Source organism: Anomaloglossus baeobatrachus, chromosome 5, assembly GCF_048569485.1.
Source record: "Anomaloglossus baeobatrachus isolate aAnoBae1 chromosome 5, aAnoBae1.hap1, whole genome shotgun sequence".
Classification (NCBI taxonomy): Eukaryota; Metazoa; Chordata; class Amphibia; order Anura; family Aromobatidae; genus Anomaloglossus; species Anomaloglossus baeobatrachus.
The window spans coordinates 54793903-54811989 of record NC_134357.1 but is presented as its reverse complement, the minus strand read 5'-3'; the positions used below and the strand labels follow the sequence as shown (position 1 = coordinate 54811989).

The 18087-nt window shown below is 42.8% G+C and overlaps 1 protein-coding gene across 1 annotated transcript in view; it reads left to right on the top strand.

Annotated features, from left to right (window-relative positions):
- Window positions 1-18087, top strand: part of LOC142313279 (disintegrin and metalloproteinase domain-containing protein 9-like) — a 100111-nt gene that overhangs the window by 66962 nt on the left and 15062 nt on the right. Inside the window, exons 10-16 of the mRNA XM_075352272.1 lie at window positions 3914-3998; window positions 4077-4201; window positions 5680-5851; window positions 7472-7561; window positions 8003-8192; window positions 12814-12919; window positions 15628-15802. Of these exons, the coding sequence (XP_075208387.1) occupies window positions 3914-3998; window positions 4077-4201; window positions 5680-5851; window positions 7472-7561; window positions 8003-8192; window positions 12814-12919; window positions 15628-15802 (943 nt within the window). The remainder of the gene's footprint in view (window positions 1-3913; window positions 3999-4076; window positions 4202-5679; window positions 5852-7471; window positions 7562-8002; window positions 8193-12813; window positions 12920-15627; window positions 15803-18087) is intronic.

The following is an 18087-nucleotide window of genomic DNA, read 5'->3' as shown; positions in this document are numbered from 1 at the left end:
GGGTAGGGGGTTGGTTGTCCCGGGGCCCGGTGATGGGGTAGGAATGGATGGCTGGCGGGTTACGGGGCCTGGCGAGGTGCAGGGTCGCGGGGGCAGCGCTGTGCCGCACGGCACGGTGGTACTCACTCAGCCTATGATGAGGACACAGTTCTCGGTAAAACACACGGCTGGATGGACGGGTCCCACAGACGGCTGCGGTGTTTCTCCTCCCGGCAGGTTGATGGTGACTGCCTTTTCCTGCACCTGTGTAACGTGTACGGTTCCAATGGGTTCCCACCGGTAACCCGCTCCCCAGCTTGGATGGGTGCTGAAGGAGCCCCTTTTGCCCGCAGGCTCTGGCCCTGGAAACTTTAGCCTTGGCGGTGACGGTGTTTCCCTCTCTCGGTTGGACTGTTGCCTTCTGACGGGGACTTGGCTGCTGGGAAACCCAGGATGTTCCCTTCGCTAACGGATTTGGCAAATTCACGGCGACTCCTAGCCTTGCCGGGGTCCGTAAGCCCCTGCCGGATGGTGCTGGCTTCTCTTTGCGTACCGGTCCGGTACCGCCGGGCCACCGCCCGTCCACGGTCCTTACGGTTAGCTCCAATAGGCCACTCCTGCAGACGGTCACCACCGTCTGCCAACCTTGCTGATCCGTCCGGGCCACACACCCGGACCAACTTCAGGCTTCTCTACTGCCACTCCACTCCTCTCTCACCTCTACTCAAAACTGATCTCTCTTACTTTTCCCGCCTCCAGGACTGTGAACTCCTCGGTGGTCGGGGCCAACCGCCTGGCCCACCCCCTGGTGTGGACATCAGCCCCTGGAGGAAGGCAACAAGGGTTTGTGTCTGACTTCGGTGTGCCTGACCGGGAGTGTGGGGTGTGTAGGTGTTGTGCTTGTGACGTCCTGGCTTGTCCAGGGCGCCACATCTGGGCCCTGGCAGTTGCCCTATCCCTCACGGTCGGTGGTCTACTTTTCGGGACTTAGGTTGGGACAGGACCTAAAATCCTGCCCTCAATTGGTTAATCAGCTAGGCCGTCGGTGTCGGTCCTGGCTTCAGGGTCCAAGTCCCCCCCCCTGTGCACACGGTTTCCGGAACGGTTCTCCGGTGTCTGTACCGGCGGGCTCCTATCCTGTCCCGGTCCACCTGGAATCCCCGGCTCCGTCTACCCGTCTCTTGCGGGCTCTGACTACCGTCTGCCACCTAGCCAAGGTGTCAGGGCTCCGACCCTGGCACCTGACAGCTCGACCTCTAGGCCTTGACTGCCTGAGCTCCTCCTAGACTGAACTCCTCACTTGAACTAGACTTCAACTCAGACTAACTTAAACTCAAACTGACTGTTTTTCCTACCCCCGGGCTCTCTAGACTCCTCGGTGGGCGTCTTCCAACCTCCTGGTTCCACCCCCTGGTGTGTCTGTCCTTCCCTGAGGGGGGTGACTAGGATTTCAGGTCGGCTGGTTTAACCCTTGGTGGGACTGATGTTGTGCGGGGGCCTATGTGTCCAACTACCTGGTTTTCCAGGGCGCTACATACACATGACCTCTGCAACCAACCTCTACATCACTGCTGAGTGGATTTCAAGGTTGTCTTGAAATTTTATGACAGACAGAAGTTCAGAGATGGCTACTCGCTTTCTTTTATGGCTGTGCGCCATGTCCCACAGCTGTGATCCATGATTCCAGGGAATCTGTCACCAGCTTTTTGCTCCCATATCTGAGAGCAGCATAATGTAGAGACAGAGACCCTGATTCCAGTGATGTGTCACTTACTGAGCTGTTTGCTGTCATTTTGATAAAATTAATGTTTTCTCTGCTGCAGATATAGCAGTTATACAGAGCTGATGAATACGCTGGACTACCTTGCAGCACACCATGTAGTCCTATATGATAATCACCTGCTGATTAAATAGTGATTTTAGCAAAACTGCACTAAACAGCTCAGTAAGTGACACATCGCTGGAATCTGGATCTCTGCCCCTACGTTATGCTGCTTTCAGATTAGGCGGCAAACACCTGATGACAAATTCCCTTTAACTGCATTGTCTGTTGGAGTCAGTGGTTGTCTGAAGTCGACCTTCTGTCTCATCAGTGGTTTTCGGCTGTTGCTCTGTCCCTCATTTTGCACTAAACTGAGGCTCTGATTGTGTAGATTGGCTTCTGTGTACAGTATGAGCAAAATCTACGTACGTGATCAACTGGGAAGTTTCCATTGCCGAGAGTTGATAGAAAAATTATAAACTATGAGCATCAAAACCTCTATTAAGAAATGATCCCTCCCAATGTACATTAGTCTGCATTCACATGTTGTAGTCGCAATGCATTTTTTTAAAGCACCACTCCAGCATTTTCCTTTGCTTTCAGTGCTGAAGTAGCACTTTAAATCTAAGCCCACTGTCATATACTCACCTTTCAGCAGCTTCATAGGTTTTTGTCTCCGCTCAATTCCCTCTGCTCCATCATGTGCCCGTAACTTCTGAATGATTGGAAGTCTGAAGTTACGTCATAAGCCTCTCAATGCAACTCTATGAGAGACAGAACGAGGCTCTCATAGACTTGTTTTGAGTTATGACCTCCGGAACGCTCCATGAAACACTGGAACTGTCAGCAGGTCACAGACCGATCAGAGCGGTGACGATAGAAGGTGAAGATGGCGGCAGGTGAGTATCAGCGGACAGAGGACTTATGTTTATAGCACCACTCCACTGGTGCAACTGTTGGGCCTTGCATTGTAGAGTGTCTGTCCGTGCATGATACACAGTGGGGTACGGCTTGGCAGCCCGCCTGATCTAATAGAAGGGCGTCACCTAATAGGCTGCGGGTTCGTGACTGTGCCATCTGCATGTGAACAGCGCTCTATGCAAGCCACTTGTGTGCAGTTTTATCATCTAGCATTCGCCTCCCCTCCATTCCATGGAGGTGTGTGTGTGATCTGCTTCTCCTGCACCTGTGACGCTTCCACATTAGTGGGGGTTTAGCTGTACCCTGGTAGAGCATTAGCTTTTGGCCTGGGCGATGTACACACTACAGCCCAACTTGCTGTGAGTAATGCATTAAAAAAAACAAACATGTGGTGCTTAAAGTTACCGCAACCAAAAAATACTAGAAAATATTGGCAAAAAAGTTGCGATTTTACCACTAATAGCATCCAAGCATACCAAAGCTGCAACATGTGAATGCAGCCTTACCCTAGCTGATGTATAGAGTAAGGAGCCATATCTCGGCCAATATAGATGAGCAATCTGTGTACAATGTGATGCTTAAATCAACGCTACTGTGAATTTGGAGATTGTAGATTATGATTTTGAAGCTGCCATATTATTATTATTATTATTGTTATTATTATTTCATATTATCTTCTTATTATTAATAATAATAATAATAATATATTATATTATTATGGCATTATTTTATATTGTTATTACTGCTATTATTATTTCACAATATTATTTTATATTATATTATTATTATTATTGTATTATTAATATTCCATATTTTATATTATTATTGTTATTATTCTTATTATTATTTCATAATATTATTTTATATTATTATTATTGTTTTATTATTATTATTATTTTTTATTATTGTCATATTATTTTATATTATTATTGTTTTATTACTATAATTATTATTATTATTATTATTATTATTATGTCATATTATTTTATATTTTTATTGTTATTATTGTTGTTATTACATAATATTATTTTATATCATTATTATTGTTTTATTATTACTATTATGTATTATTTCATATTTTATTATGTCATATTTTATATTGTTATTGTTATCATTGTTATTATTATTTCATATTATTAGTTTATATTATTATTACTATTATTATTATTTCATATTATTAGTTTATATTATTATTATTATTATTCCCAATCAATAATCACATGACATTAGTTTATCTTTTTCGACTTTCAGAGGGCGCGGTACATACGGCAGTGTGATTGGCATGGCATTTGTTGGCACAGTGTGTTCTCCAAGCGTCGCCACCTCTATTAGTGCGGTAAGTAAAGTTTTCTGTCTGGTTGAGTTTTTGTGACTTTTATTTTATGAGATGCTCATTGTGGTCTTGTCTGTGCAGTTCAATGTCGGAGCCACCCCACAGTCTCACGCCACAGTGGTCGCTCACGAGCTCGGCCATGTCCTTGGGATGAGCCACGACAATGATCGATGTCCGAGCAACTTTATAATGTTTGGTTCAGACAAGTAAGTAATGCTGGTGGAAGAAAAGAATCGCTGTAATGTATTGTGGACAATTGTGGAAAATTATCACTTTATCCTATTCTTTTAATTGTTTTAATAAAGGTTTGTATTCCTTGTGAAATATCAATTCTTTAAACTCTGCTTTGTGCCATTCCTCAATTATCCCTCCTGGAAATATATTTATATGAATAAATTTATTTTTATACTTACCTGTCTCTGCTGTTGCTTCCTGGGCCCCCTCATTATGCATCATGAATATTCACTGCACTAAGTGCGGACCCAGAAGCAAGTGTGACGGCAGTGCCAGAGACAGGAAAGTATACATGTTCATGCTGTCTGTGTGCTATCCGGATGTCACACAGATAGCACACATGCATTTGCGCATACATTGCATTTATTAACATAGGAAACTGTATTTGGTCTTGGAAATGTTATTGACTGCTGGAGTATAAAAACAACGTCATATGAAGATAAAATACTAATGTACAGATTGCTTATTGATGACAATACACATGAAAGATCATCTGTTTGTTTTCTGGATGAAAAATCGAATAATTTTTCATACCATTGTGTGACCTGAGCCTCAGTGAGTCAGTGTGATCCCTTTCTTAAAATCGGATGTGTGAATGTAGCCTAATGCCGGCGTCACACGGTACGATCTATCGTGCAATCGCATGAGCGATCGTACCCGCCCCGTCGTTTGTGCGTCATGGGCAATTAGTTGCCCGTGGCGCACAAAGTCGTTAACCCCCGTCACACGCACTTACCTCCCGCACGACATCGCTGTGGGCAGCGAACATCCTCATTCTGAAGGGGGAGGGACGTTCGGCGTCACAGCGATTAAACACAGCCGCCGGCCAATAGAAGCGGAGGGGCGGAGATGAGCGGGACGTAACATCCCGCCCACCACCTTCCTTTCACATTGCCGGAGGACGCAGGTAAGCTGCAGTTCATCGTTCCCGGGGTGTCACACGGAGCGATGTGTGCTGCCTCAGGAACGATGAACAACCGGAGCACAGAAAGAAGACCGGCATTTTGAAAATGAGCAACGTGTCAACGAGCAACGATAAGGTGAGTATTTTTACTCGTGCACAGTCGTTCGGAGGTGTCACACGGTACGACATCTCTAACGATGCCAGATGTGCGTCACGAATTCCGTGACCCCGACGACATATCGCACGATATATCGTACCGTGTGACGCCGGCATAAGACTGTAGCCGCAGCCTAAGATTTCTCTGCAATTTACAAAGGACAGCAACTATAAGAAATGTCTTTTTATAATGGCTTAATAGTCGTGAATCGTTGTTCCACAGTATAAACGGCAGCTATTACCGAAGGCAGCGCTCTGTAGTGACCCGCAGCTTCGGCCGCGTCCTAATAAAAAACTGTTCATAAATAAAGAGTGCAAATTTGTTTGGAGATAGAATTTAATCCAGATGATTTACTGATTATTTTTCTCCTGACATTGTATTGTTCTCAGTAACGCACAGACGTTTAGTACCTGCAGTGCCGATGACTTTGAAGCTCTAATCTTGAGGGGTCAAGGGACTTGTCTGAAAAATCAGCCAGATCCAAACCAGGTCCTCAGCATACCCGTGTGTGGCAACAATATGGTCGAGCGCGGAGAAGAGTGCGACTGCGGATCTCCAACGGTAATATAATACATATTTTTATAAATTACTAGCTGTAGTACCTGGCGTTGCCTGGGATAGTAACTCTCTCTCTGCCTGCCTGTCTTTCTGTTTATCTGTCTCTCTCTGCCTGTCTCTCTCTCTCTGTCTGTGTCTCTTTCTGTTTGTGTCTGTCTGTCTCTCGCTCTGTCTCTCTCTGTGTCTCTGTCTGTCTCTGTCTCTCTTTGTCTCTGTCTGTTTGTCTCTGTCTGTCTCTGTTTGTCTCTGTCTCTCTGTTTGACTCTCTGCCTGTGTTTCTCTCTCTCTGTGTCTCTTTCTGTTTGTGTCTCTCTGTCTGTCTCTCTGTTTGTCTCTCTCTCTCTCTGTCTGTGTCTCTGTCTCTGTTTCTCTGTTTGTCTCTCTCTGTCTGTCTCTGTTTGTCTCTCTGTCTGCCTGTTTCTCTCTCTCTGTCTCTTTCTGTTTGTATCTCTCTGTCTGTGTCTCTGGCTGTCTCTGTCTCTCTGTTTGTCTCTCTCTGTCTCTGTCTGTGTCTGTCTGTCTCTGTTTGTCTCTGTCTCTCTGTTTGTCTCTCTGTCTGCCTGTTTCTCTCTCTCTCTGTGTCTCTGTTTGTGTCTCTCTGTCTGTGTCTCTGGCTGTCTCTGTCTCTCTGTTTGTCTCTGTTTGACTCTCTCTCTCTGTCTGTGTCTCTTTCTGTTTGTATCTCTCTGTCTGTGTCTCTGTCTCTCTCTGTCGAAATCATATTACCTCACACATAAGCTTCTTATACTTAGAATGTCCTTCTTTGCCTATAGCAACCAATCACAGCTCCTATTAATGACCTGTAGCTCCCAGTTCCATTGACTTTAATGTAAGCAGGTTTTTTGGCGATTAACTGTAAAGTGCGGGGTAAAATTTTCCCCTGCAAAATTTTGTGATTGTAAATGTGACGGTGCGGATACCTTTAGCGTACATACAAACACGTACACACACACACACATACACACACACAAATACATACATACATTCATACACACTCAAACTCAGCTTTATATATTAGATTTCTTTTTTACCTAGCATCTGGTGGCTATAGATTAAAAATGTATAGTCACATTTAATGTAGGTGATGTAAAGTCACATTTATATGTTTCTTTATTGTTATAAAATTATTGCCTCTTTACCTCGTTGCATTTTATCTGTTATTTAACCTCAGAACCACAAGGATATATCATCACTTTATGATTGGCAGGTTTCAGACCTCTTGGACCAAAGCCACCAATTCTGACAATAAAGGAGCTGCAGCTCCGATTTATCCTGCAGCACAGCACCTTTACTGTCCCCTTGCACAGCTCTATGCAAGTGAGTGGGGACAGTTGCTATTACTGGCAGAACCAGCTTACTGTGGACGCTGCTGCTTCATAGGTGGTCATTAGCGCTGCAGTCCCTTTAGTTCTAGAGATAGTGGGGGGTCTCAGAGGAGCTTGCCATATAGGAGTTCTGCATTAGGATTCCTACAGTGCCAATTTCAAGATAGCAGAAATACATGATTCTTCTCAAAAGCAAAACATTCATTCCCTGGCATTTAATGCCAGAGACCTCTTTAACAGATTTGTGCAATTTTTACAAAAAAGTACAACTTTACAACTTTTGTTTTCTTTATTGTAGGAATGTAAAAACCCATGTTGCGATGCTGCCACCTGCAGGCTAACTAGTGGATCACAGTGTGCGCAGGGATTTTGTTGTGAGAATTGCAAGGTAAGAAGACCCTAAATTCAGTGTAATTGTGTTTGTTTTGCATTCATATCCCTATTGAAGGGCTAGTCTTTGTATATTTGTATAAACATGGGACAGTGGCCACATTGGTAGTCTGTGAACCTCCGACTACCCGCTGGAATTCCTGGTGCCCCTTCCAATTAATAGGACTGACGCAACGTCATCCAGCCATTATGACGCAAAGATCCTATTATACCAGGCCTACTAATCGGATGCTGGGGATGATGGAAAGTAGGAGTTTCTCATGGCTATGCCCGGTATGCACGGGACCAGGGCCTTGCATATTTTTGATCATCTCTACATGCTTGTTATGATACAACCTAATTTTATATAGGCTAATGCTGCAACCCACTTTTTTTGTAGTGACTCCTGTAATGTATAGTTCCTTTAAGAACTGACTACTGATGTTTCCCTCTACTTCAGTTTAAGGTCGGGGGAACACCTTGCCGAGGACGGGCTAACATTTGTGACCTGCCCGAGTACTGCAATGGATCCTATGCCCTGTGTCCTGCTGATGTGTATATAATGGACGGTTACCCCTGCAACAACTCTTACTGCTACAGCGGGGTGTGTCAGAGCTACAACGATCAGTGCCAGGCACTGCTGGGCCCAGGTAACCATTTATTTCTCATTAGTGCTTACAGGTGCATCTCAATAAATTAGAATATCATCAAAAAGTTAATTTATTTCAGTAATTCAATACAAAAAGTGAAATGCATATTTTATATAGTCATTACACACAGAGGGATCTATTCCTTTCCTATATATTATATAGAGTCATTACACAGAGTGATCTATTCCTATATATTATATAGAGTCATTACACACAGAGGGATCTATTCCTATATATTATATAGAGTCATTACACACAGAGGGATCTATTCCTATATATTATATAGAGTCATTACACACAGAGGGATCTATTCCTATATATTATATAGAGTCATTACACAAAGAGTGATCTATTCTGATATATTATATAGAGTTATTACACACAGTGATCTATTATGATATATTATACAGTATAGAGTCATTACACACAGAGGGATCTATTCCTTTCTTATATATTATATAGAGTCATTACACAGAGTGATCTATTCCTATATATTATATAGAGTCATTACACACAGAGGGATCTATTTCTATATATTATATAGTCATTAAACAAAGTAATCTATTCCTATATATTATATAGAGTCATTATACACAGAGGGATCTATTTCTATATATTATATAGAGTCATTACACACAGAGGGATCTATTCCTATATATTATATAGAGTCATAACACAAAGAGTGATCTATTCTGATATATTATACAGTATAGAGTCATTACACACAGAGGGATCTATTCCTTTCCTATATATTATATAGAGTCATTACACAGAGGGATCTATTCCTATATATTATATAGAGTCATTACACACAGAGTGATCTATTCCTATATATTATATAGAGTCATTACACACAGAGGGATCTATTCCTATATATTATATAGAGTCATTACACACAGAGGGATCTACTTCACATGTTTTTTTCTGTTAATGCTGATGATTATGGCTTACAGCCAATGAAAACCCAAAAGTCATTATCTCCGAAAATTAGAATATTACATAAGACCAACTGAAAAATGATTTTACACTCAGAAATGTTGGCATCTACTGAAAAGTCTGTACAGTAAATGCCTCAATACTTGGTCGAGCTCCTTTCGCTTGAATTATTGCATCAATGCGGCGTGGCATAGAGGCGATCAGCCTGTGGCACTGCTGAGGTGTTATGGAAGCTCAGGTTGCTTTTATAGCAGCCTTCAGATCATCTGCATTGTTGGGTCTGGTGTCTCTGATCTTCCTCTTGACAATACCCCAGAGATTCTCTATGGGGTTTAGGTCAGGCGAGTTTGCTGGCCAATCAAGCAGTGTGGACAGGTGCCAGGTCCTGCTGGAAAATGAAATTTCCATCTCCAAAAAGCTTGTCTGCAGAGGGAAACATGAAGTGCTCTAAAATTACATGGTAGACGGCTGCGCTGACTTTCGTCTTGATAAAACACAGTGGAGCTACACCAGCAGATGACATGCACCCCAAACCATCACTGATTGTGGAAACGTCACACTAGACCTCAGCAGCTTGGATTGTGGCCTCTCCACTCTTCTCCAGACTCTGGGACCGCGATTTCCAAATGAAATGCAAAATTTACTTTGATCAGAACACAACACCTTGGACACTGAGCAACAGTCCAGTTCTTTTTCTCCTTGGCCCAGGTAAGACGCTTCTGGCGTTGTTTATTGGCCATGAGTGGCTTCACACAAGGAGTGTGACAGTTGTAGCCCATGACCTGGATACGTCTGTGTGTGGTGGCTCTTGAATCACTGACTCTTAACAATCCTATTAAGGCTGTCGTTATCCTGGTTGCTTGTGCACCTTTTTCTACCACACTTTTTCCTTCCACTAAACTTTCCATTAATATAGTTAGATACAGCACTCTGTGAACAGCCAGCTTCTTTAGCAATGACCTTTTGGGCTTACCCTCCTTGTGGAGTGTGCCAATGACTGCCTTCTGGACATCTGTCAAGTTAGCAGTCTTCCCCATGATTGTGTGGCCTACTGAACCAGGCTAAGGGACCATTTCAAATGCTTAGGACGCCTTTGCAGGTGTTTTGTGGTAATTATTCTAATTTTCTGAGTTAATGACTTTTGGGTTTTCATTAGCTATAAGTCATAATCATCAACATTAACAGAAATAAACACGTGAAATAGATCCCCCTGTGTGTAATGACTCTACAGTATATAATATATAGGAATAGATCCCTCTGTGTGTAATGACTCTATATAATATATAAGAATAGATCCCTCTGTGTGTAATGACTCTACATAATATATAGGAATAGATCCCTCTGTGTGTAATGACTCTATATAATATATAGGAATAGATCCCTCTGTGTGTAATGACTCTATATAATATATAGGAATAGATCCCTCTGTGTGTAATGACTCTATATAATATATAGGAATAGATCCCTCTGTGTGTAATGACTCTATATAATATATAGGAATAGATCCCTCTGTGTGTAATGACTCTACATAATATATAGGAATAGATCCCTCTGTGTGTAATGACTCTATATAATATATAGGAATAGATCCCTCTGTGTGTAATGACTCTACATAATATATAGGAATAGATCCCTCTGTGTGTAATGACTCTATATAATATATGTGTTTCCCTTTTTGTATTGAATTACTGAACTAAATTAACTTTATGATGATATTATAATTTATTGAGATGTACTTGTATGTTAATTGGGTGGAAGACCAGTTTTCGGGACCCCCAAATGTTTAGCATGTTCAAACACTTTTTCAAATGGAGACATTTTCACTCTTGTGCGGTCTTTCACAAAAAAAAAAAATAAAGTGGTCAAGCAGCACTAGTGTGATGGGAACGGAGCGGGGCACCACTGTTCTTCAAGGCCATAATATATTGCAGTCAGCCAGGCGTGCTGATGAGATTGGTAATGGCCAACCATTGTATGAGCATAGGGGCCAACGAGAATCTTCCTGCAAAATCAGCAGCTGCATCGAGCTCCGATCACTGCTGATTAACTCAATAATTGATGCGGTCAGTCACTGATAGCATTTAAATTACATGATCACCAGTGTGCACCAACTCCCATCAGCTTTGGCCATGCCATCACTTCTATGCACTGCAATACTATTTTTATTGCATTATATAGTCAATATGACAGCCTTCAGCAAACCCCAGAGCTGCTGGGGGTCTGCTGAAGGCTGTCATTTTGACTATTTTGTGCAATAAAATAGTATTGCAATGTATAGAAAAAGTGCCCTAATGGGACTAAAAATAAAACAAAATTATAATAACCCTTTTAATTCTGGCATCACCATAATCCCATTTATAGGTGTAAATGTAGCACCTGCAGGGCAAGGGTTAAATTACTCATTGCCGGGTCGGCGGTGTCGGGTCTGGGATGTCACGGGTGGCCCTGCCCGGCTTCGTGGCCCCGAGGTGTACACCAATAGGGGAATTGGAGATGGGATGAGGATGGGTGATGATGAGGATGTTGGGAGTTGTCTCGTGACGCCACCTGCAATGTGCGGACAGGGATTAGCCGCCGCTGCGGTCGCTGTCCTCTGGGGCGGATAGTGTTGAGCTAGGATAGTTCAGCTTCCTGCAGGTGAAGCTAGGACCCAGGGAGGATAATAGAGGTAGTGGCCATTGGCGCCGAAGCACTGGGCGCCGGCAATAAAGGACTCACACAGCAGTTGCGGTTCCAGTTTTTACTCACTGTCTATAGGTTGCCCGGAGGCGCCGGTCTCCGCTGTGATGGGTCTCAGCCAATCCCGGTTATGTTAGAGGTAGTCACCGATGTTTGAAAGTGTCCTTTCCCAAGGGATGCCACTTCAGAAGTGAGGAACCCGGTCTGAGCTTTCTGCTCCAAGCCTCAAGCCCCGTGAAGAAAAGACGGAAATAAGTGGTGTCGTGTTGCCAGAACTGAAGTCCCGACTTGACTGAAGATTGTGTCAGTCGCTCCTACTTCTACCCCAAGTGGTCCCTGCCCCCAAGGTGGTTGTCCTAGTTACCGGGAAAGTCCCATGCATCATGACGGCCACCCCCTAGCGTACCCTAGTACCCTAGTCCAGTCCCCAGTGGGAAGGTACCTAAGCTGTATGTAAGGTGAAATGTGGAAACATCGTTGATTAACCCCCTCCGTACCTGAGATGAATACTGCACCTTAAGTGAGGTGCAGTACCCTGTGGCGACTGAAGCCTCAGGGGCATCACATATACTCCTATGCACATACAGAACACATGGACGCTCAACCAACCTGAGAATGCTTGTGTATGGACAAATGAGGAGACAAGTATCTAATGTGCGTGGTTAGCCTAAAGCCCCAATTCAACTATCTTACCCGACTTTCCCATACACAGCAGTGCTCGCTCTGCCAAGTACGCCTATGTTCTCTATAAGAGACCTGGTGCCGGACTCCTCCGATTTCGGCTAATTTCCAGGGAACTAATGGATAGGCAGTCTGAAATTGGGCCCCTATCTCCTTCAACATCATTGGATGGTAAGAGCCATAAACTTTAGACCGTCCGCAGAACCCTTCGATATCAACAGATTCTAATGTCTTTGTGGGGGCTTTAGTTTTTGATGGTAAAATGACTTTAGAGCAGTAGCTTCTTAGTGATTACTGTATTTTCTTGTTATTTTTTTTCACAAAGGTGTAAAACAAGCTTCCAACAAGTGCTTTGAAGTGAAAAACATTATTGGAGATCAGTATGGGAACTGTGGGATGGTATCAGGGACACCCCAAAAATGTTCACCAGCGTAAGTAACTCGTACCGACCGTTACCAAAAAAAAAATCACAATCCTGCCCTTCATAGATGGAGACGGGTATTAAAATTATACAGACAGAAATTCTGCTTTTATGTTTTGCGCCCCTCTGCTGCTCACCCTCCCCTGGTCCATTCTATTCGTGTGCAGCATTCTCTTCTCCGGTCCAATTTATAGACCTGATTAGTACCTGTAATCAGCAGGCAGCTCCTGCACCCGTCCATCAGCACACAGACCCAGACACTGGTCCAATAAATTCACCGGACCGTTTGAACGTAGCTTTCCTGATACAAATCCCTTTTCTCAGAATGTTCTCTTATATTAGGGCTTTTTCAGCAGTTTTCTAGGTAGTTTTTTTTTCTTTATGAATAACAGATCCATTACAATGAATGTGTTTTCATGTGCCCATTTTTTAAGGACCTATTGTCCAAAATCCACCTCCCCCCAAAAAAGACCCCAAAATGTAGATATGTCCTACTCTGTGGCTCAAACTCACCAATGCAAATCAATGGTGCCTTAGTATGTAAAAGGATAGAACATGGATGTTATCTGTGTGATGTCCATATTTCACTGTTTAGTGTGAAAAATAATATGGAACAGCATACTGAAAAGGGCAAAAAAACTGATCCAGCTCACTGAAAAGGCCAAAAGACAGATCAAGCACACTGAAAAGGACTAAAAAACAGATTCAGCACACTAGAAAAGACTGACAAACCGATCCAGCACACTGAAAAAGGGCAAAACAAAACAAATGCAGCACACTGAAAAAGGGCAAAAAACAGATCCAGCACACTGAAAAGGGGCAAAAAAACATCCAGTTCACTGAAAAGGCCAAAAAAACAGATCAAGCACACTGAAGACGACTAAAAAACAGATCCAGCACACTAAAAAAGGCCAAAAAAAACAGTTCCAGCACACTGAAAAAGGCCAAAAAACAGATCCAGCACACTAAAAAAGACCGACAAACAGATCCAGCACACTGAAAAAGGGCAAAAAAAACGCAGATCCAGCACACTGAAAAAGGGCAAAAAAAACCCAGATCCAGCACACTGAAAAAGGGCAAAACACAGATCCAGCACACTGAAAAAGGGCAAAAAACAGATCCAGCTCACTGAAAAGGCCAAAAAACAGATCAAGCACACTGAAAAAGACTAAAAAACAGATCCAGCACACTAAAAAAAAGGCCAAAAACCAGATCCAGCACACTGAAAAAGACTAAAAAACAGATCCAGCACACTGAAAAAGACTAAAAAAACAGATCCAGCACACTAAAAAAAGGCCAAAAAAACAGATCCAGCACACTACAAAAGACCAAAAAACCGATCCAGCACACTGAAAAAGGGCAAAAAACAGATCCAGCACACTGAAAAAAAGCAAAAAAACATCCAGCTCACTGAAAAGGCCAAAAAAAACAGATCAATCACACTGAAGACGACTAAAAAACAGTTCCAGCACACTGAAAAAGGCCAAAAAACAGATCCAGCACACTGAAAAAGACCGACAAACAGATCCAGCACACTGAAAAAGGGCAAAAAAACCCAGATCCAGCACACTGAAAAAGGGCAAAAAACAGATCCGGCACACTGAAAAAGGGCAAAAAAACAGATCCAGCTCACTGAAAAGGCCAAAAAACAGATCATGCACGCTGAAAAAGACTAAAAAACAGATCCAGCACACTAAAAAAAAAGGCCAAAAACCAGATCCAGCACACTGAAAAAGACTAAAAAAACAGATCCAGCACACTGAAAAAAGACTAAAAAAACAGATCCAGCACACTGAAAAAGACTAAAAAAACCAGATCCAGCACACTAAAAAAGGCCAAAAAACAGATCCAGCACACTAAAAAAAGCCAAAAAACAGATCCAACACACTAAAAAAGACCAAAAAACAGATCCAGCACACTGAAAAAGACTAAAAAACAGATCCAGCACACTGAAAAAGACTAAAAAAACAGATCCAGCACACTGAAAAAGACTAAAAAAACAGATCCAGCACACTGAAAAAGACTAAAAAAACAGATCCAGCACACTGAAAAAGACTAAAAAAACAGATCCAGCACACTAAAAAAAGGCCAAAAAAACAGATCCAGTACACTAAAAAAAGACCAAAAAACAGATCCAGCACACTGAAAAAGGCCAAAAAAATTAGAATCAGCACACTGAAAAAAACCCACGGACTGTTTTCCATGTATGAGGAAAACAACCTGAGGCATGCACCAGTTCTTAGGCTATGTGAACACTGCTTATTTCTCAGACAGGTCGGCTCTATAACATATAAGCGCTCAATAAACATAAAAAAGAAATAACATGCACTGCGTGTAGAAGTGTCTTTCTTCAGCTGCCGCAAAGCGGTACAAAGTGCTCTGATCATTGTTCCGGTGGCTTCTGCTTAGATGTTAATCACTACTTTGTATATACAGTTAAAAAAAAAAAAAGGTGCTATGGGTAAAGCCGCTGCAAAAACACCCAGAAATAAGCCAGAGAAGAGGCTTCAAGAATATCATCACTGGCGTGTTCCCGAAGAGTCTTCTATAGCAGAACTTTACTGCTCTATGGAGCCCTTTGATTTTTTAAATTGTACATGAAACTTTTCATATTTTTAGACAATATGATATATCACAATATGATTTTTTTAATGATTCTTTTTTTCCCCTAAATACAAGATTTATGCTGTTATTTGTCCCCTTTTTCTTTTCATGCAGTAACAGTCTGTGCGGAAAATTACAGTGCACAGGGACGTTTCAGAAAATACTGAACAGTAGTATAATTATTACCAACCTCAATGGGGAGGATTGTATCAGCGTAGACTATAACCTGGGACCCGATGTGCCAGACCCCGGACTTGTCCACCAGGGATCACCATGTGCAGAAGGAAAGGTCAGTCCTACTGATAACCTATTGTGTGGCTAGGTGAACAATTTCCTATATGGGAAAACCTCTTTAATTTTCAATATACAGTTCTAAAAGAGAATCTGCCAGTAAGATCTGCCGTTGCAAACCACATATATGGCTGTGACGGGGTCCTTCTCCCATATCACACAATCAACAGAGCAAGAGATGATGGAACAATCCAAAGAACATTTATTCCAAGAAAGTCAAACGGTCCATAACATAATCCACCACACAGAGGGTAAAAAATAGTCCAAAAACACGAATATAGTCCAGTAAGCGGATAAATGTCCAGGTCTCTCTAAGGAGCCGCAGCTTTCCCCTCAGAGGTTCAATCCTGCTTCTTCTTTCTTGTAAGTCTCACCCAAAATGAAGAATCCCCCAGGTAAACAGAGAGTTTGGGTGGATTTCAGGCCCCCTCCCCCACACCTAGGTAATAGAAGCACTTCAAGGGGGATATAACCTGACTTAACAGGATAAACAATATATCGAATAGACAGACCACCATGTCCAAAACATGAACCCACACAAAAAGGTACATAACCCACAATATCACACCATCACAATGGCCATGGAGGTCTTTGAATGTTGAAGCCATCAACACCTTTTACATCTTCAATCTCTTGCTGCATTCTCTAGAAATCAGTGTGCTTCTTGTCTGGTACTTGATATCGCACAGACAATGAGCTATCAATCAAGCTAAAAAGGCTGGCATTGAAGGGGGATGAACCTCAAGATTAATTAAGTGCTCAGTCACACTCAGAGCACTTAACACCTCATTTGCATATGAAGAGGCTGATCTCTCTGTAATGCAGCAACAGATTAAAGGTATAAAGGTGCCAATGGATTTAGCTTTCAAAGACCTGCATGTACATACAGTGCCTACAAGTAGTATTCAACCCCCTGCAGATTTAGCTGGTTTGCACATTCGGAATTAACTTGGCATTGTGACATTTGGACTGTAGATCAGCCTGGAAGTGTGAAATGCACTGCAGCAAAAAAGAATGTTATTTCTTTTTTTATTTTTTTTTTAAATTGTGAAAAGTTCATTCAGAGGGTCATTTATTATTCAACCCCTCAAACCACAAGAATTCTGTTTGGTTCCCCTAAAGTATTAAGAAGTATTTCAGGCACAAAGAACAATGAGCTTCACATGTTTGGATTAATTATCTCTTTTTCCAGCCTTTTCTGACTAATTAAGACCCTCCCCAAACTTGTGAACAGCACTCATACTTGGTCAACATGGGAAAGACAAAGGAGCATTCCAAGGCCATCAGAGACAAGATCGTGGAGGGTCACAAGGCTGGCAAGGGGTACAAAACCCTTTCCAAGGAGTTGGGCCTACCTGTCTCCACTGTTGGGAGCATCATCCGGAAGTGGAAGGCTTATGGAACTACTGTTAGCCTTCCACGGCCTGGACAGCCTTTGAAAGTTTCCACCCGTGCCAAGGCCAGGCTTGTCCGAAGAGTCAAGGCTAACCCAAGGACAACAAGGAAGGAGCTCCGGGAAGATCTCATGGCAGTGGGGACATTGGTTTCAGTCAATACCATAAGTAACGTACTCCACCGCAATGGTCTCCGTTCCAGACGAGCCCGTAAGGTACCTTTACTTTCAAAGCGTCATGTCAAGGCTCGTCTACAGTTTAATCATGATCACTTGGAGGACTCTGAGACAGACTAGTTCAAGGTTCTCTGGTCTGATGAGACCAAGATCGAGATCTTTGGTGCCAACCACACACGTGACGTTTGGAGACTGGATGGCACTGCATACGACCCCAAGAATACCATCCCTACAGTCAAGCATGGTGGTGGCAGCATCATGCTGTGGGGCTGTTTCTCAGCCAAGGGGCCTGGCCATCTGGTCCGCATCCATGGGAAGATGGATAGCACGGCCTACCTGGAGATTTTGGCCAAGAACCTGCGCTCCTCCATCAAGGATCTTAAGATGGGTCGTCATTTCATCTTCCAACAAGACAACGACCCAAAGCACACAGCCAAGAAAACCAAGGCCTGGTTCAAGAGGGAAAAAATCAAGGTGTTGCAGTGGCCTAGTCAGTCTCCTGACCTTAACCCAATTGAAAACTTGTGGAAGGAGCTCAAGATTAAAGTCCACATGAGACACCCAAAGAACTTAGATAACTTGGAGAAGATCTGCATGGAGGAGTGGGCCAAGATAAATCCAGAGACCTGTGCCGGCCTGATCAGGTCTTATAAACGACGATTATTAGCTGTAATTGCAAACAAGGGTTATTCCACAAAATATTAAACCTAGGG